Source organism: Hemicordylus capensis, chromosome 3 (genome assembly GCF_027244095.1).
Source record: "Hemicordylus capensis ecotype Gifberg chromosome 3, rHemCap1.1.pri, whole genome shotgun sequence".
In the NCBI taxonomy this organism is placed as follows: domain Eukaryota; kingdom Metazoa; phylum Chordata; class Lepidosauria; order Squamata; family Cordylidae; genus Hemicordylus; species Hemicordylus capensis.
In genome coordinates, this window is record NC_069659.1 from 43726654 (window position 1) to 43747153 (window position 20500).

General features: G+C 42.6%; 1 protein-coding gene across 4 annotated transcripts in view; it reads right to left on the bottom strand.

Annotated features, from left to right (window-relative positions):
• Positions 1 to 20500, bottom strand: part of DCLK1 (doublecortin like kinase 1) — a 399204-nt gene that overhangs the window by 132441 nt on the left and 246263 nt on the right. For all 4 annotated transcript variants that reach the window (XM_053305405.1, XM_053305407.1, XM_053305404.1 and 1 more), the window contains exon 5: positions 5340 to 5456. In XM_053305405.1, the coding sequence (XP_053161380.1) occupies positions 5340 to 5456 (117 nt within the window). The remainder of the gene's footprint in view (positions 1 to 5339; positions 5457 to 20500) is intronic.

Genomic DNA, 20500 nt, shown 5'->3' on the forward strand with positions numbered 1-20500 from the left:
AAGTTCAGCCACTTGCACCTCAAATCACCCACTGTCATCCGTCTTGAATCAGGGTGGATGACACCATCACAAACTATGCCTTTGAGGTGTCCTTATTTGTCCCTACAACTGTACCAATTTTGTTCATATTGGTCTGGGCATTGCAAAGTTGATGGGGTGGAGCACACGAGCACACACACACACGCTGGGTGTTCCGGTAAGCTTATTTTCATTAAGGCAAGTAGGCTAAAAATGTATGAAAAGATTTCTGGACACCCTGGCTCCACAGACAACATCATAAACTGCTTCCTTTGCACCATTTCTAGGACTCCTGGATCTGATATCCCATTCTTGCCACTCCTTAAAGCCACTCCTTAAAGTTTGTTAAGCCCCTGTGGGACCTTGTTCTCTCTCTCTCTCTCTTCCTGACTTCCAAATAATTACTAGGTGCCAGACTTGTCTGCTTACCACAGCTCTTTTATCTCCTTACATTTATTAGTAAGCTCAGGGCCTCAACTGGCTGCCATTCATTCAAACTCTGGCATTATGGATCCATTCCCCACCCCCTCCTTGAGGTCACTTGGGTATTTGCCAGTCCCATCTTGCCTCTTCAGAGCATCAGTTCACCCACCTTTTCTCCATCTCCTATATTTCCAGATAAACTGGACATGCCTCAATGTGTGGCTCAGGAGGAGGACCCATTCCATCTATTTCTGCATGGAACATACTGCTGCCACAAACAATTACAGTTACTTAGTGAGAAAGGCTGGCCTTTTAAGAGCAGGGATAGGCAATGTTTGGCACTCCAGCTATTTTTGAACTACAGCTGTCATCATCTCCAGTCATAATATATTGTGGTTGAGGATGATGGGAATTGTAGTTCAACAACAGCTGGTGTGCCAAAAGTTGCCTGCCCAGACTTAAAGACTAAGGAGAAATCTGACACCTGTTTCCCTTCTAAAAATTATGAAGCTCTAAATTAAAGCAGGCCTCGTTACTCAAAGCCATTGTGATTAAACACAACCACCACCTAATACCCAAGGCGATTGAACTGAGAAAAGGGCCACCTATTACAGACAAGATATCCAAAGGCCAAGATCCAGCTAACATAACTAAGCTTCCATTCAAAGCAATGGGACTACAGTTAATCACACCTGGCATTTGTTTCAATGGGGCTTAGTCACGATTAGCTGTAATTGAATCAAGGCCAATATGTAGAAACTTGTTAAAGGCAACCACAACAGTCGAAGTTACCTTCTGCAGATGTTTAGAAGGATAAAACCATATAGAGGGGTTTTAACAGAACAGCCAAACCAACTGAAATAGCAGTGCTAAACTGACCAAGCAAACTAAGAATGGCTGCCTTCGCACATAATGGTAAACCACAGGTCCAAACCCGTGGTTTGCCCCCATTCCCCTACCGCGTTCACAGACAATCCAGATCTGGAGTCTGGGATTCTGAAACAGGGGAGGCATTTACAGACGATCCAGATCTGGAGTCTGGGATTCTGAAACGGGTGAGGAACTGGCCATGCAGGCTTCTTTCTACTAATGATGGACATCTGAGGCAGCCAACCGGAGATGGAAAGAGGGAGGCGCTTCCTACCCTCAAGTGCAGTTGCAAACTCTGCTGCTTTCTGACCGGAGGTTTTGGCAGTAAAACCGAAGAGGAACCAATGGTTCCAGTTCAGGATTGTGGCCAGAAACCTCAGGTCGCTTTTGGCATGGAACCGAGGATTCCTGCCTTTGGACGACCAGAAACCCAAACCCCCGGCATGGTTGCCTCTGGTTTGGCCACCGCCGACCTCAGGGGTATACTCGTGAGTCAAATGGGCTGTAACCCAAAATTTGGCTTTAAAAAAGCCAAATCTGGCAACAGAGGTTTGCTGTGATGTCCAAAGGCGGCCAATAGTTTTTGTGTCACTTCCTTCTCCCTGCCTGCACTTCTTGTTGAACTTGTTTCTTCCTGTTACACAATAAAGTAGCCTTAGCCTATAATGGCTGGCTTCCTCTGAGCTCTCATGACAGTTTTACAGCCCTACTTTAAGCTATACCTTTAACCACATTTAAATTAGTCATCAACCCACATTCAGAATATGGAAATTGCTATTGATACTTTAGCACAAACATGCTGTAATCAGTTTAATGTATTCCACATCAAATTTGCATTTTGTGATCACATAAAGTGTTACATATTGTGATAAATACTGCACATGATATTTTTTCAGGACAATGCATCAAGCCAATAAAAATGCATTCAGTCAGGGATGGCCTTATTGTGAGCTACTGCAAACAACAGTTGCTTTGGACAGCACATCCTTCAGATATTTTCACTCCTATATTTTCTGTCTCTGTGCCATTCAAAATTATCTCCAATCCAAAGCCAGAAAGGGAGGGAAGGGCACAAATGTGGCTTTTTGCTTCAGATGCAAAAATATCCAAGACCAGAAGTGCTCAAAATTAGTCCTGATCTCTAAGGCAGCTCTGAGGACTGCATTAAGTGCCACTGGACTTCATTTCTAGTTAAAACTCAACACATTCAAATGAATATTCAAATATACATTGAGGATGTTTCTTGCACTGTTATTTGCAGACCATTCAGCAACAAAATATCAGTCGGGTAGGTGGTATGGGAACAACGTTTTGTTGGACTTCAACAACAGAATTGAGGCTCCAGATAGGAGTTTAGAAATTTAAATGTTTTATTAAGAGAGTTCTATAGAGTTCCTGGTAGGGCTCTTAATGTAGGCCTGCAGTTCAGTCTGAAGTGAAAGAAAGAAATGCAGGCAAAACTCTGAAGCCTGGGTTGTACTTAAAAGCATAGTGCAAAATTGTCCTTAATTTCAATGTGACTTCATCAAGTAAATTTAGTCAGGATGTCAGCCATTGTGTCCAAACTGGTTTCAGAATAAATGAAAATGTTTTAATTGAACTATTCTAATTTTTAATATTAAGACTGCAAGTCTTAATTGCCATTTTTGTAAAAATGTTTCTCTTGAGCATTTTTAGCATGCTTACATAAGCAATTTGAAAACTAGTATGGGTGCTCCATTATCTTCCTTCACACACAACTACACATTAAAATAGCAGTGATGAAAGCTACATGGAAAAAGTATTCTTTCAGTATAACACTACCAGTCAATATTCAACTCTTCTTGTAATTTTCCAAGTGAAAACCCAGAAGAGAGGGGTGGGAAGAGACAAATGCCACAGCTATGGGCAGAGAGAAGTAACACTGTTGAGAAATCCTATCCCCCCATTTCTTGCCTGTAGACAGGTCACCAAAAATCCAAGAGAGGGATTAAACCTAGCACCGCTAGCAACAGAAGTAAATGGGAAGAGAGCTCTGATGGGCAGGACCCTGATTGTTTGCCTCTGATCCACCCCTTCCAGGTCACTGCTATTTAAAAGCAAGCTGAGGCAGGGGTGTGAGCCTCTTGGTGAGAGCACAAAGGCTCTTGTTTGTGATTGAACTGAGGGTGGACCCAATACACCTCCGCAGGGCTTGGGGACCAGATAGGATGGTCCGCCCTTGGAGGCTTATGGATCTTAATGGATTCCTGATGGCTCTGGGAGAGTTTCCTGCTGAGAGAATGGATGATCCTGTTGATGCCCTGGTCTCCTTTTGGTATGAGGAGATGGGTCAGGCGATTGACATGGTCATGCCTCTCCCTACCTGCCGAGTCCAAGCGACTCCCTGGTATACAGGTGAATTGCTGACAATGAAGCAGGCTGGTACACAGCTTGAGCAGCGCTGGCAAAAAACTCAGAATGAATGTGACTGAACACAGGCTAGAGCTCATATTAGGGCCTACTCTATAGTAGTGATGGCAGAGAAGAAACCCTACTTTTCTGCCACCATCGTGTCTGCTCAATGTCATCCAGCTGAGCTTTTTCGAGTGGTTTGGGTCCTCTTAGGTGAGGACCCCAAAGACCATCAAACAGAACCCTTGGCAGCCAGATGTGACCAATTTGCATTATATTTTGTGGATAAAATTGCTCGTATCCATTCTGACTTAGTTGCTAAGATTTTTGCGGCACAGGAACTATATGCTGCCAATGCACCATCTGGTCTTGTTATACTGGATGGTTTTCAGACTGTTTCCTGAGGCGGTGGGCAAGCTGCTTGGAACGCTGGGTCTACCACGTGTGTCCTCGACCCTTGCCCTTCATGCTTGGTGAAGGCTTCTAGAGAGGGACTGGGCCCATGGCTGGTGGGGGTAGTGAATGCCTCTCTAGAGCAGACGTACCCCCTCACCAAAGGAGACAGTCATTAGGCCCCTCCTAAAAAGCCCTCATTGGACCCAGATGACTTTAAAAACTTATGAACAGTTTCAAACCTCCCCTTCTTGGGCAAGGTGTTGGGGAGTGTTGTGGTGTCTCAGCTCCAGGCAGTCCTGGATGAATCTGATTACTAAAATCCTTTCCAGTCTGGCTTCCGACTTAAATATGGGATGGAAACTGCCTCGGTCACCCTGATAGAGGGAGTGTGACTCTGTTGATTTGCTGCTTCTCCACCTGTCCCATCAACTCAAGTTCACTCTCAAAATAAATTGTTGGTACTGTTGTAGAGTGACCCAAGTAAGTATTTTCCAGAGGTCAATTTAAAAAAAAATGCTTAAAATTCAGAAAACAATTGGTCTTTCCAGATGAACCCACCTTTTCCCTAAGTTGCCACAAAAGCGGTAAAGAAAAAGGATACATTCTTCTCAAAATGCAAGAACTGGCCAGCAGGTGGCGCTATAAAAATTGTGTGAGGTCCCTGCTTGCCGTGTATACAGAGGATAAGATCATGCTGAGAAGTAGCGTCAAAAACTTGCAGCACCTTATGAACAGGGAGTAAGGTCACATTTGAAACTTGGTGAAAGATCTGAACATTGAACATTTTATTGTCACCTGGAAAGACCTAATGTGGTAGCTTTCCTAAATCTTACCTTCACTACAGTGTTTGTACATTAATTTTAACTAATTTTCTTAGTTTTTATTACAAAGAAAAGGAAACAAACCAGCCCAATGTTTTTAAAAACGATATATGTGGCTGTTTCACAGTTCCTAGTAGGCAAAATGTGACCATACGGCATTTAAAAATCCCCAATTGTCCTTTTTGGTCTATTTCTAATGATCTGATTGACCAATAGAAAGTATGGCACACAAGAAATAAAAATTCATCAGTTACTCAGCTATTTCAGTAGGGAATTACTAACACGGTTTAAAAGCTGTAGTCAGGTTACAGATACTGCATAAATAAGTGACCCAATACTTCTTCCTCCGCACACACTAACAAAAAACAGAGAGAAAGAGAAACTTTGAAAGCTTGCTTTCAACAGTCTATTTATGTAAGTTTATACAAACTGCTTTACCTGAGCTGGTAGATGCTGGAGATTTGCTGCGTCTAGATGGTCCTGGGCTCTTGGTAGTGCTCCTACGTGATGTCGAAGCTATTTTGGTATAGGAAGTGGATTTCACTACTCGACATTCTAGAAGAAAGAAATATTCATTCAGCAAATTGTTCACATAATGTACATTTTCATTCACCTTAAGAATTACAAGTGGAAAAATCTATACAACATATTTCCCATTCCCCAGTGCAGTAATTAATCCCAGATTCCGAAATAATTGCAGGATTCAAGATATGGCTTAATATAAGCATTATATAAGAAAAGCCCTGCTGGATCAGGCCCAAGGCCTATCTAGTCCAGCATCCTCTTCCACACAGTGGCCCACCAGATGCCTCTGAGGCTGGTGGTGGCCTATCAGACTAGTAACCATTGATAGATCTGTCCTCCTGTCCTCCATGAATTTATCTAAACCCCTCTTACAGCCATACAGACTGCTGGCTATCACCACATCTTGTGGCAGGTAGGACGTGCACAAATTTATTTTTTTGATTTGATTTATGCCTGATTCGAATCACCCATTATTTGTTTTGTGTCCAAATCTGTTCCACCGAATCACTCAAGATTAGATTTGGATTTGATTTTATACAGATCTGGATCAATTTGGACCACTTATAAAGGTCCTAGGGCCTCCAACTTGGGTGGTGGGTAGGTCCCCATGGTTACCAACTACTACCCACATTTCAAGACATTGGGGCAATTGGTTGATTTTTAAAATATTTTTTATTGTTTTATCAAAGATATAAACAGAGAAACAGAAAAAATGAAAAAGGAAAAGAGAAAAAAGAAAAATAAGATAATCAAACCCAGCAAATACAAAGATTCTTAATACAATCTGTATACATCAACCTGAATTCCTTCAACCAACATGTCTCCCCCACGCCCGCGCTCCTCTACAAAATATCGACTGCAGAACTAAAAGATAACAAAAATTATATTCTTACTAGGGATGTGCATACAGTTCGAGGTGGTTCTGGTTCTACGTTGAACCGGTTCGGTTCGATGGTTCCGGGGTAGAACTGAACCACCGCCAGTTCAGTCTGAATTCGGACCGAACCTCCCACCCAATGGTTGGGGGGGTTCATGGGTTTTTTTAATTAAAAAAAAATACCTTTAGCACCTTCAGGGGGCTTCCTTTAGGTCATGGGGGGGGGGTCAGCGAAGGTTCCCCCTCCCCCCGCCGGCCTCGGTCATCACCTCCATGGCCTGTTCGGCTGCTTGATTAGGCCCTTTCGGGCCTCTATAGACTCGTGTGGCAGCCATATTTTAAAAAAAAATGTCCACCGCACATGCACAAATGGCCTCTGCGAGGCCCTGGGCCATGCTAGGCCTCACAGAGGCCATTTGCGCATGCACGGCGGAGGACAAAATGGACCCTGTGCCTACATACGGAGGCCTGAATGGGCCATGGCAGTGATGACCGAGCCCGGCGGGGGGAGGGGGAACCTTCGCGGACACACACACACACACACACCTCCACAGACTAGAGGAAGCCTCCCAAAGAGGCTAAAGGTTAAAAAAATAATAATTTTTTAAAAATCCGTGAACCACCCGCCCCTCCAGTTCGGTTTGTTGGGGGGGGTTTCACGAATTTTTTCTCCTTGCAGTTCTTTTACAACAGTTTGTGTTCCTTTCTGTTCTCTTCATTTGGGCCTCCCAATTTCTGAAGGAATTCTTATTTTATTAATTTATTATTATTATTTATTTACACAGTCAGACAGGTGTTATTGACTGGTTTGTTTTATACAGATATCGAGTCCTTCCCAAGGACCTGGGATGGCTGAATTTTATTGTCAATCTTGTTGCTGTTATAGATATCGTCGCAGAATATAGGTTGTTCCCAGTAAAGTTGCTTTTTGTAATTGGCTGATGGTGATTTCTGTGGCCCCTATGGTGTTGAGGTGCTCTTCAAGGTCTTTTGGAACTGCACCCAGGGCACCAATTACCACTGAGATTATTTTGTTCTTTTTCTGCCACAGCCTTTCTATTTCAATTTGTAGATCTTTGTGATTTTTTTCTATTTCTTTTTCTTCTATTCTGCTATCCCCTGGTATTGCTATGTCAATTATTTTGACTTGTTTTTCTTTCTTCTTGACTACAGTTATATCTGGTGTATTGTGCGGCAGATGTTTGTCTGTTTGTAGTCGGAAGTCCCATAATATTTTTGCATCATCATTTTCGACCACTTTTTCAATTTTATGGTCCCATCAGTTTTTGGCTACAGGTAGCTTGTATTTTTTTGCAGATGTTCCAGTGTATCATCCCTGCTACCTTGTCATGCCTTTGTTTGTAGTCAGTCTGTGCGATCTTTTTACAACAGCTGATTAGGTGGTCCACTGTTTCATCTGCTTCTTTACAAAGGTGGCACTTGCTGTTTGTTGTTGATTTTTCGACTTTTGCTCTTATTGCATTTGTTCTTAGTGCTTGTTCTTGTGCAGCCAATATTAAACCCTCTGTTTCTTTCTTCAAGTTGCCATTCTTAAGCCGTTGCCAGGTCTTGGTGATGTCTGATTTTCCACTTATATTGTGCAATATAAATATTGACCATGCAGTGGCTTATTTCTCAATTTTTCTGCTCGGTTCTTGACTTGTTCTTTCTTGTAGACCTGCTTTGTTTCATTGGTGTTGAATAGTTTTGCATTATTGACCATTTGAAGTGCATCTTCTTCACTGTCCTTGATATATTCTTCAAGGCCTCTTTTCTCCTCCTCTACTGTTTGATGGACTTGCAGCATTCCTCTTCCACCTGAGCTGCGAGGGAGGTATAGCCTATCTACATCACTGCGGGGGTGCAGAGCATGATTGATGGTCATTATTTTCCTGGTCTTATGATCTAGCGTCTCTAGCTCTGCCTGGGTCCAGTCTATTATTCCTGCAGTGTATCTGGTAACAGGTATAGCTCAGGTGTTTATGGCTTGTATGGTGTTCCCACCATTGAGTTTGAACTTTAGGATTTTTCTAACTCTCCTGATGTATTCACTTCCAATTTTTCTTTTAACTTCAGTGTGTGCAATGTTATCAGCCTGGAGAATGCCCAAGTATTTGTAATGTTCTTTCTCTTCCAGGTTCTTGATGTTGCTTCCATTGGGTGGTTGTATTCCTTCTGTTTTTCTTATTTTTCCTCTGCTCATTTTTAATGCAGCACACTTGTCTAGTCCAAACTCCATTGTTATATCGCTACTGAATATACGGACAGTGTTTAGCAGTGATTCGATTTCTGATTGGAACTTTCCATAAAACTTCAAATCATCCATGTAGAGCAGATGGTTTATTTTACTTGATGTTTTCGATGTTTGGTATCTGAGGCCTGTTTTGTTTAGTATTTGTGAAAGTGGAGTCATGGCGATTACAAACAACAGAGGAGATAGTGAGTCCCCTTAGAAAATACCTCTTCTAATGCTAACCTGTCCAAATGTCTTGCCATTGATTTTTAACTGTCTACTACTACTACTACTACTACTACTACTACTACTACTACTACTACTATTATTATAAATCATTCTTTTTTCCCTTTACAGTTTCCTACACTTTACTTGATAGTCATGCTGGCATCCTCATGGACTTGGTGGTAGCTTTCCTCCTTTTTGGTATACATTTTATGATGCTGGGCTTCTATTAAACTCCTCATTTTAGAGAACTTTCATCTTCTGAAGTGTCTGTTAGACTTCCTTGGTGATTCTCTCCTCACATGTATACTGAATTTGATCACACTATGGTCACTGTTCCCTAAAGGTTCCATGACACTGACATCTCACACCAGGTCCTGTGCACCCTGGACTCAGGATTAAGTCCATGGTTGCTTTCTCCCTGGTTAGTTCCATGACCAACTGTTCCAGGGCACAATCATTAAACGTATCCAGAAATTTGGCCTCTTTGTCATTACCTGAATGTGAATTCAGCCAGGCTATGTGTGAGTAATGTTACCAGCTGAGCTTATTCTGCCTACTCCTAGATCCTCTCTGGTTGCAACTGCATCTCCAGGTTTGAAGATTGCACTTTTGTTATGCTCAGGAGTTGCACCACAAAGTGAGCTCCCAGTCTATGCTATACATGGGGACAAGTCACTAAGTTGGCAGTGAACTGGTCATCCCTAGATTTGGCTGCAAGCCCCACAAATTGGAAAGGGGATTAGATCCACATTCCCTCTTTCTTTGAGGGGTGCTGGCTAACAGACTGCAGAACTAGCTTCTGCAAGTGTATGACATTAAAGATCATTCTGAACTTTGAATGAAATCTAAACTCCCCTCTTCCTCTCACAAGAGAGATAACACCTGTTGTTAAGGAAGCACTCAGGCCAGAAAGCGAAGGCAGATAAGACAGCAGACTCCATTACAATAGGGATGAGTCAGTGATGTAACTTTGAAGAGGTGCCCATCGAAACTCTTGATAGAACTATTGGGAAGCCCTTCCCAGGACAGGATCCTCTCTACATCCTGCACACTCCAATTGTCCTCACAATCAGCCTTGAATACAACAGGCGATTCACAAACCTTTGTACTCAGGAAGGACGATTAGACACAATGCATTCTGAAGACGCCGGTATGGGCTACCCTATTTAGCAAAATATGAAAAAAGAAAAATGCCCTCAAGGCATGTTTTGGGTTAAAAGTATCCCTAACTCCACGACCCCAGTGTGCTTCCTCATGTATTTATTATACCTTTGACTCCCACTGCGAAACATCTCAGTGCCTCCCACTCGGGACCCCATCGGACTGCAACAAGAAGCTCCAGCAGACCACCTTGGTGTTCCCCTCTTCAGGATAGGTGATATAGTCTCTTGCCCGGCTCCTTCAGGGCTGAATCTATCCCTTTCTTTTATTTCTGAAATCTTGCCCCTCTTTCTTAAAGTATCTCTCTAACCCGGGAATTTACACATAATTTGGAACTTTAAGCTAAATGTGCCTTACAATAGTCTATTTTTAAACATATTTGCATTGCTTTTACGCTAGGACCACCTAGTAAATTATATTTCTGTAAATAAACTCTTTTTTGTTAAGTAAAACCTCTTTCTCAAGCCGACTTTATTGAGTGCAAAGGCTTGCACAAATTAAGGCTGACTTTGAGCTATCTCCCCTTTTGATCTATATAATCTTTATTACGGTCATAGACCAGCATAAAGTCTAAGGGTGATTACATGTTAAAAGTGAGAGTAGATAAAAAGTGATTACATATAAAATGGTACATATTAGTACTAAAAGGACTAACAATACTAAAATAGTTGATAATACACCCAAAGCACGAGGGCTTAAAAGCCTGAGAAATAATAAACGTCATAAAAATACATGAAAGGCATAAAAAGGGGGTGGGCATAAAAATGGATGTAAAAAGCTTAAAAGACATGAGAAGAAAAGAGAGGCGCGTAAGCAATTGTAGGGTCTGCCCAGAGTCACCAAGGGTCAGATTAAGGCTGATAGGACTCACTGCCTGTCATCCGCTGACAAATGCTGATCGCAGCCACAAAGTATCTGGCGACGCTATATGTGATGGCAGGCTTAGAGACCTTTTGAGCTAAATTCCCCATATTCGCCCGAACTGGGGGTGCCAACCAAACACCCTCAAGGCAGTTTCATCAACAGTAATTGAATTCACCCATTATTACAATTCTTTCTGTCTTAGATGCTTCCCTGATTTCCTTCTGCAGCTCCCAGTCACTGTCAGCATTTTGATCAGAAGGGCAATAGCCCGTCCCTAGAAGCACATTTCCTTCCAGGCCTTGTAGTGTCACCCACAGAGTTTCTATGGAGGACTATGGTCCGTCTAGGTTTCCTAGCTTGTTGGATTCTAACCCCTCTTTCACGTACAGTGCTACTCCACTCACAATTCACCCTTCCCTGTTCTTTCTATAGAGTTTATATACAGGAATAACCATGTCCCACTGGTTGTCACTATTCCACCATGTATCCATTATGTCCACTATATCTAAGTTTTCAACAGCAACCAAGCACTCCAGCTCACTCATCTTGGCTCAGAGGCTTCTGGCATTGGCATAGAAGCACCTATATGCAGAATCTCTTATCTGGTACGTGCTATCTTTCTTTCGCCATTTGATCTCTTTGACTGACAAGCACATCCTTCTGTCTGCTTTTACACCTTCGCCCCTTAAGGGATGGCATTTGCCGAACCAGATACTGCCCAGCTCCTGTTGGCTATCCCCACCCAAAAAACATAATTTTAAAGGCTTGCTTTAAAGCCGTGTGTGTGTGTGTATGTGTGTGTACGTACACACACACACACACACACACACACACACACACACTCCCTCCTTCGCCTAACTGATCCCTCTGCTTTATAAGTATGTGTCACTATAATTTCAAAGGATATATCAAAAGTCTGTTTCTATATACCAGACAGTGTTAAAGCCATCTAAGGTGACGCAGGTCCCTGTCACTCATGAAAGCTTTTGAGCAAAGTGAAACAGGTTTGTTGTTCCTACATAATCCTCTGGTGAGCTGCAGCCCACAACAAAGCACACACAATTTATCATGGGCTGAGACAAAGTGCTCTACTTGCTCATAACAGGCATCAGTAAAATCAATGAAGAAGCAAAATTGCCCTCCCACTTGAGAACAAGTCAAGATGCTCAGGTTAGAGTTTATATATGCACATGCAGCTTGGGTTATGCCTGCAAAATGGTTCTTGGTCTGAGAACTGAAGAAATGAAGTATGCATGAAAGCAAACAGACTGTAGTCATAATGGAAGCTGAAATCATCAGCAGACAAATCAAGTGGGACATTGAAGAAATAAAACACATATGAGTAACTGGGAGAAAGATTTCAGCAGTGAGTCACTAGAAGAGGAAGACTGGCAAGATAGATGGCAAAATTCATGTGTGGGGGAAACTGCTGATCTGGAGTTACTAGGCATACTGGCCCAAGTCTCTCACGTTTCAGTTTCATTGTTAACCCTGGACTCCATCTTGGAAGGCATCTCCTGCTCAACTCCTAAATGCTGCAGCTGTGACTCATCGATCCAACTGATCTGGCTTACTCATCACTCTCTGAGCATGATCCCCTCTAAGGAAGCAAGCATCAAAATTTTCAGCTTCTGGGTGAAATGTTACAAAGGAGTGTGAGAAGACCTTGAATTCTAAAGGTATAGATCAGCAGACCATCTTAATAGAAATAAATAAATTTCTAAAGAAATAAAGAAATAAATACTTTTTAACTTTTTAAACTTTGGATTGTTTATTATTTTTTTAAACTGTTTTTAGTATTTAATTGATTTTAATGTTTTGTTTTGTTTTGTTGTAAACCGCCCTGAGACCTTGGGTTGGGGCAGTATAAAAATGCATAGATAGATAGATAGATAGATAGATAGATAGATAGATAGATAGATAGATAGGTCCTCCACCCCTGCAGGGCTGGGTTGTGGCAGTGAAACCAACCTTAACCAGGTAGTGGTCCGTCCATGACAATGGGGAAACCACAGGATCCTGCACCCATGGAAGACCCCCCTGATCCGAACAAAAGACCAAATCAAGTGTGTGGCCGGCAACATGAGTTGGTCCTGAAACTAGTTGGGATAGGCCTATAGTTGTCATGGCCGCTATGAACTCCTGAGCCGCACCAGACAAGTCAGCCTCACAATGGATATTGAAGTCACCCAGAACCAAAAGTCTGGGTGACTCCAACACCAACTCTTATTTATTTATTATTTTTGAGCCATTTTTGGAAGGGCGGTATAGAAATCGAATGAATGAATGAACTCCGAGACCAGCACTGTCAGCTCAATTAGGGAGTCGGTTGGGCAGCGGGATGGACAGTACACCAACAGAATCCCCAATCTATCCCTAGTTGCCAGCCTTAGAAAGACACACTCAATGTAAGTCAACTGTCGCACAAGGGCCCTGGTGAGGGAAATGGTATCATGCAAAACAGCCACTCCACCCACCCACCCCGCCCACATCCCCTAGCCTGCTCCACAACAGAGTAGCCTGTTGGAAGAAGCTGGGCCCAAACTAGGCTATTAGCTTCCCCCATCCAGGTTTCAGTTATACAAGCCAGGTCGGCTCCCTCATCCATGATCAAGTCATGGATGATTTCAGTCTTATTCTGAACTGACCTGGCATTGCAAAGGAGCAAAACTAGGTTTGTGGGAAATTGGAACTGCTCCCTGAGAGCTGACAGGGCAGCCAGAAATGGAAACAGTAACTAAATTACTGGTTTCCCTTCCCCTGTAACGGCCAGTTGCTCTGCCAATGCCAATTCTTCTATTCCCCACCACAACAGTAATAACTGCCCTAGAGCTACTGGACACACACCCGGCATTATTCTGCCCAAGAGAACCCATGACAACAGAAGGCCAGGCACAACCCAATGAAGGGAGAATTAATAACAAACAACCCAGACCTCCAACCTCACCTTATAACTCCCCCCCCCAACCCAGACCTCAGTCCCACACTGAAGGCCCAGCACCAAAGGCTGGCCCCCTTTGGCAGGGGCGGCCGGCTTCAGCGGCCACCTACAGGCAGTCCACCGGCTACGCCTCTGGCGTGCCTCCCTCCAATATATGCTGCCAAGGACTCCAGAAATCTTTCCTCTCATGAGAGTTCTCTGGTCCTTGGGGACAAGTGAAACATGTCAAGCACTCAGAGAGAAGGCACAGGTGGAATAGGGCAGCAATCCCAAGCCAGTCCTTCAGAAGGTTTGGGGCTGCAAAAACAAACCTCCTCGGTCAGGACAGAAATGCGCAGGCAGGGTGAGAGGGCTGTTGTTCGTCAGGAGAGGTTAGGGAGCTGACAGGATTTAGCTCCCTCTTCTCTTCACCCTCTTTGATCTCCCAGACGCTCTCAGCGTGCCTCCCTCCAATATATGCTGCCAAGGACTCCACAAATCTCTCCTCTCACAAGAGTTCTCTGGTCCTTGGGGAAAGGTGAAACAAGTTCTTTATTCTTTAAAAATCTACAAACATGACTGTATGAATGCAAATGTGATTACTTTAAGGCTGTGTCAAGTATTCTCCAGCAAACATTTTTTGTCCTAAAGTGGGGGCTTGGTGTGGCCAATAAGTTCCCTATACAATAAACTCCAATTATTTTCTCCATGGCAGTTCAAAGATATTGTCATCCCGCTTGGCTGCTGTTCTGGCACCATTTATTTAATTACCTCTGCTTGTTCTTGAGACTCTGGTCCCAGCTGAAGAGGATTATGTTGTGAATCTGATGTCCTGGTGCCATGTTGCCAGATTTGGCATGATGCCATGCAGTCAGTCAATACCATTGTGAAGTCAATTCAGAGCAACTGCAATAAGCATTGCCTTCAGTTTGAATGGGTGCCAGGGAGAGAGCCATTCTGCCATTCTGCAAAAGGTTTCACCCATATTACAGAGGGGATATTCATAAAACGTCTCCCTCTCCACTTCGGAGCAGCAGTAGTCTGCATATTTTCTTAAACTGGAGTTAAATGTTAGAGCTAGGAAAAAAATATTCATTCATTCATTCATTCACTCATTCAATTTCTATACCACCCTTCCAAAAATGGCTCAGGGCGGTTTACACAGAGAAACAATAAATACATAAGATGGATCCCTGTCCCCAAAGGGCTCACAATCTAAAAAGAAACATAAGGTAGACCCCAGCAACAGTCACTGGAGGTACTGTGCTGGGGGTGGATAGAGCCATTTACTCTCCCCCTGCTAAATAAAGAGAATCACCACATTAAAAGGTGACTCTTTGCCAAGTTAGCAGGCGTTAGCAGGGTTAAATACATTAATCTTGCTCTGAAAATTAACAGGAACAAACAGTTATTTTATTTTATTTATATACCGCCCTTCCAAAAATGGATCAAGGCGGTTTACATGTGATGTATTGAATTAAAAAAGCTGATGAAGAAGAACGACATCAACATGCATCCAGCTTTTTAACTTTTCATTATTTGAGCTTTATTGTTATTTTCTTAGAAATAACAATATCAACAATGGCCACTCAGCTACTATTGTTTGTGTGAATAAATAGTCAAAATATTTTTATTCTTTTGTAGCGCAGTTTGTCTTGGGTTAGAGAACAAGTTGTGAGTTTTATTCTCTGCTGTTAATTATTGCAAAATTAACTCTCTACCTTGAATCAAGACACCATAAGAACATAAGCACAGCCCTGCTAGATCAGACTGAAGGCCTATCTAGTGCAGCATCCTATTTCACATAGTGGCCCAACAGATGCCTTCAGGACCAGAGGCGTATCTAGGGAAAATAGCACCTAGGGCAAGCACTGAAATTGTGCCCCCTGTCCAAACATCTGACACCAATCTTTCAGATAACTTTACCGTAATATCAGCTAAAAAATACAAGTCAAGCTTGTTAATCTTTTAGTGTTTCAAAAACTATTTAGCAGTAGATGTAGCCAGACCAAAACATGCTGGAAAACTACAAATTTCAGTATGCTGGGGCTCATGAAATACCCAAATACTATGTGGAAGTATACTTGGAAAACTAAACAGAAGTGCTTGTCTAATTCTCTACTGTGCATTGTAGTGTCACTATTACATAAGTTTTAAAAATGAATGGAGAATTTGACTTTCCCCAGATTCTCTGAAAATAATTAAAGGATATGCAGAGTAAACTGTGTTACTGCTTGGAATATATTCTAGTATTTCAGAAAGACAGTTAAAATGAGAGAAAGAGGGCAAGAAACTCCCAGTGGGCCTCAGAAGTTTTTTCTGAGGTGTGAATTCTCATTCTATCATAGCAAATGAGATTTTTTTCAATTAAATAACTCTCATGACCCCACTTTCACTTTTTCACACTCTCAATTACTATGAATATGAGGAAGTAATCAATTTAGCACACTTCACCTTATGAAGACAAACCTCAGAAATTCACCAAAATTCACCCCTCTGCCCAATCACTCTGAAATTGGGGACGGGTGGTAGCCTCCACCCATTAGGCACTATCTACCAGCCCACCCCACTCCTTTGGGGCAGATCCACTTTCTGCCCCCAATCAGCCCCAAAGACACCAAAACTTCAAATATTCCCAAAAAATCAGCCCTCTTCCCAATCCCCCTGAAATTGGGGTGGTAGCCTCCACCCATTAGGCACTACCACCCCACCCCACTCTTTTGGGGCAGATCCACTTTCTGTCACCAAACTGCCCCAAAGACATGAAAATTTCAGAAATTTCCCAAAAATCAGCCCTTTGCCCAATCCCCCTGAAATTGGGGTGGTAGTCTGCACCCATTAGGCACTACCACCCCACCCCACTCCTTTTGCCCAGATCCCATGCTATGCCCCTGAACTGCCCCAAAGTCACTAAAACTTCAAAAATTCCCCAAAAATCAGCCCTTTGCCCAATTCCCCTGAAATTGGGGTGGTAGACTCCACCCATTGGACTCCACCCCAAAATTTTGCCCCTGGGCCCCTTCCCCCCGAATCGATTCGGATTCAGATTAAATCCGAATCTGAACCGAATCAAGGGTGATTTGGGTGGCCCATATTCAGGCACAAAACAGAACAGGGGTGATTCGGTTTGGGTCCCGAACCGAATCACCGAATACCCGAATTGCACACCCCTAAAGCAAAGTAGGAGCAAATGAATACAATCCTAGCTCATAAGCTTCAGCTCAGTATTCACAAGCCCTGATTCTCTATACATAGTGCCAATCTGAATATGTGTACAGTGACTTATATTATAGTAAAGTTTTTTTAAAAAATTGTTTTACCTGTAGCCCCTTTGGGGGGCCTCCTAAAGGCCGTGGGGGTGTCTGCAAAGGTTCCCCCTCTCCCATCTGGCCTCTACGGCCTTGCAGGGATCATTTGAGCATGTGCAGTGTTCATTTTTCAAAATATTTTTTTTTAAATGGCTGCTGGAAACAAACTTGCCACTTCTGCATGGCCTGGCCTGGCCTAGGGCCTCACAGAGGCCATTTGACCATGCACGGTGGCCATTTTGTTTTTGGTGGACATTTTTTCAAAAAAATTAATTTTAAAAAATGGCGGCCCCCTTCAAGTGGCGCCCGGGGCACGTGCCCTGCCTGCCCTTCCCTAGATACGCCCCTGTTCAGGACACCCACAAGCAGGAGATGATGAAGGCATACCTTCTCTCCTGCTGTTGCTCCCCTTGCAACTGGTATTTACACAAACTTTGTGTTGTAAGCCACACAGAGAATAATTTGTTTGAGGGTAGCCAACAAATAGAGTTTATTGTTGTTATTTATTATTAATAATAATAATAATAATAATAATGATGATGATGATGATTGGCATCTCGCTTCTTAGGCTGGAGGTGGCGCATAGCTCTCAGATTAGTATCCATTGATAGATTTGTCCTCCATGGATTTATCTAAGCTTTCTTAAAGCTATCCAGATAGGTGCCTTTTACCACGTCTTGTGGCAGAGAATTCCATAGGTTAATTATGTATTGTGTGAAAAAGTATTTCCTTTTGTCGGTCCTAAATACCTTGGCAGTTTCATGGGATGAACCTTGATTCTAGTGTTATGAGAGAGAGAGAAATATCTATCCACTCTTTCCACACCATGCATAATTTTATAGAACTCTACCATGTCTCCCCTCAGATGTCTTTTTTTCTAAACTAAAAAGTCCCAGCCTTGCCTCGAAAGGAAGGTGCTCTAGGCCCCTGATCAGGAGTAGCGCCACCATTGTGCGAAGAATTCAATGAACCTAGGCCCACTGGAGCCCCTGCCACGCCCCCTGCATCTAATGTCAGACTCAGGGGGCGTGGTCATGTTATCAAATGCCATTTGGAAGTGAAATCCAGCCAGCGCCATGTTTGCAGCGTGGTGGGATGGCTTCTCTCTACTTGCAGAGTCAAGGAGGGGTGTCCCCAGCTAGGCTGGGAGCCCAGCACTCGCTGAAACCTCTCAAAACCAGAGCCAAGCCTTTTTGATGTAAATTGGTGTTACACTGGCTACTTTCCAGTCCTCCGGTACAGAAACTGATTGTCGGGATAAGTTACATATTTTTGCAATGCGGTCAGCAATTTCAACTTTGACTTATTTCAGGACTCTTGGGTAGATACCATCTAGCCCTGGCAATTTATTAGTTTTTAATTTTTTCAGACAGTTTAGAACAGCATCTCTCATCTATCTGACTCAGTTCTTTAGCCTCTGTCTCTGAGAAGTTCGGGTCAGGCACAGGTATATGATCAGTATCCTCTGTCATGAAGACAGATGAAAAGAACTTGTTTAACTTCTCTGCAATCTCCATATCCTCTTTAATCATCCCTTTCTCTCCCTCATCATCTAATGGTCCAACGGCCTCCCTGGCAGGTTTCCTGCTTCTGATGTATTTAAAGAAGTTTTTGTTATTCCCCTTGATGCTTTTAGCTAAATGTTTCTCAAGTTCTCTTTTCATGTCTCTTACTGTCTCCTTGCATTTCTTTTGCCAGAGTTTGTGTTTCTTTCTGTTCTCTTCATTTGGTCAGGACTTTCTGAATGAGTTATTTTTCCCTTTACAGCTTCTTTGGCTTTACTTGTTAGCCATGCTGGCATCCTCCCAGACTTGGTGGTACCTTCCCTCCTTTTTGGTAGACATTCTAACTGGGCAAGGCAAGGAAAAGCAAAGAACAGCCACCACCAGCCCCAAACAAATAGTAGTGGCTGGAGATGGGGAGCAACACAGGCTGCCACAGGCTTGCTATGCCCCTGAAATAGATCTTTCCCATTCAAAAGATTTACAGAAAGAACTAAGCAATAAAAAGATCAAATACAGTAAGTATTGCATTAACAAAACTGCATAATGTTAAATAAGAGAGACTGCAGTGCAAAACAGCAGTGTGCAGAGTGGTTTTCTCAAAGTGCCAATCTTGTAAAGATATTGAGTTCAAATGTATAACATTAAGGAAGAATATTACCTACCATTATCCTGGTTTAAAGATGAAAAATATAGCTCAGACAACAGAGAGAAAACATGCCAAGATAATAATAAAATCAGCAACAGCAGCAGAACACTTTCCGACATTACTACTTTTGTTTCTCAACACTTTAAATGCATAATAGTTTAGGAAATCAGGGGCGTAACTACTATTAGGCAAGGGGAGGCAGCTGCCTGGGGGCCCCCATGCCTTGAGGGGCCCCCCAGAGGCAAGTCACATGACTATATATTGTGAAGTGTGTGTGTGTGTGTGTGTGTGTGTGTGTGTATCAGCGAGGGGCCCATTTTAAAATTTTGTCTCTGGGCCCACTCCAGCCTTGTTACGCCCCTGTAGGAAATGCTAAAAATCCCACCAATTCTTTTATTCTCATCTCAAACCTTTCATTAGTGCAGCATTTCTCTAATAGACTATATAATGTAAAGTAAGCAGAATGAAACTATGCTGGAGGAAGTGAACAGGCCTAGCAGATTTAGATATCCACCCTACCTCCCCCACTGAGGTGTTATCCGTATTACCAGTGGAACAAAAATACTTATTTGTAAACCAGATCAGAACTTGTCACAGAGCATTTGCTCAGCTAAAAATTAATCCGCAGCCATCTTCTCCATTTTTTGTAAAGTTGTTTATGTGGCAGGGATTAATTTTTGGAATCTCCCCAAGGTTATTAAAACCCGATTTCTGAAAGATGAAGACTTTCCCTTGGTTTTGGAAACATGTGTACTATAAAGATAAGCCACACAGAGGATCAAAAACGTCTCTGGTTGCTGGAAAGTAATTTTATTAAAAGGATTAGGATGCCATCTTTGCTATTGTTGAGATGGCATCAACAATAGGGCAATAATTTTGCAGCATCCACAGACCCTGAAGGGCAATCAGAAATAATTTACTAAAGCAATACAAGTTTTAGTTTTAATTGTGAGGAACAATTGATTAGAAAAGCGATTTTTTCTCATTCCAGTTTTTTAAAAAGCATGCTTCTAATTAAAATATATTTCCTTAGCAACACTGTAAAGTTTCCAGAGCCGAGGCTGTAGAGTTCTTCAGCCAATAGGAGTAAGACCAGAAGAGGGAGTGCTAGGAACTCCAATGTATGCAAACCTGTGGCTACAACAATATCTGCTGTTGGTTTTGAAATATTTTCCAGCTAGTTAACCATAATCCTCTTTGACTTTAAGAAACAATTTGTGTCTTTTAAGAAGAGATGGAAACATTTTAAATAAAGTAACATTCAAAATTGGATTGCTTTAAGAATGGTTGAATTTGAAAGACACTATTAACACACACATTTCTCAAACCAGA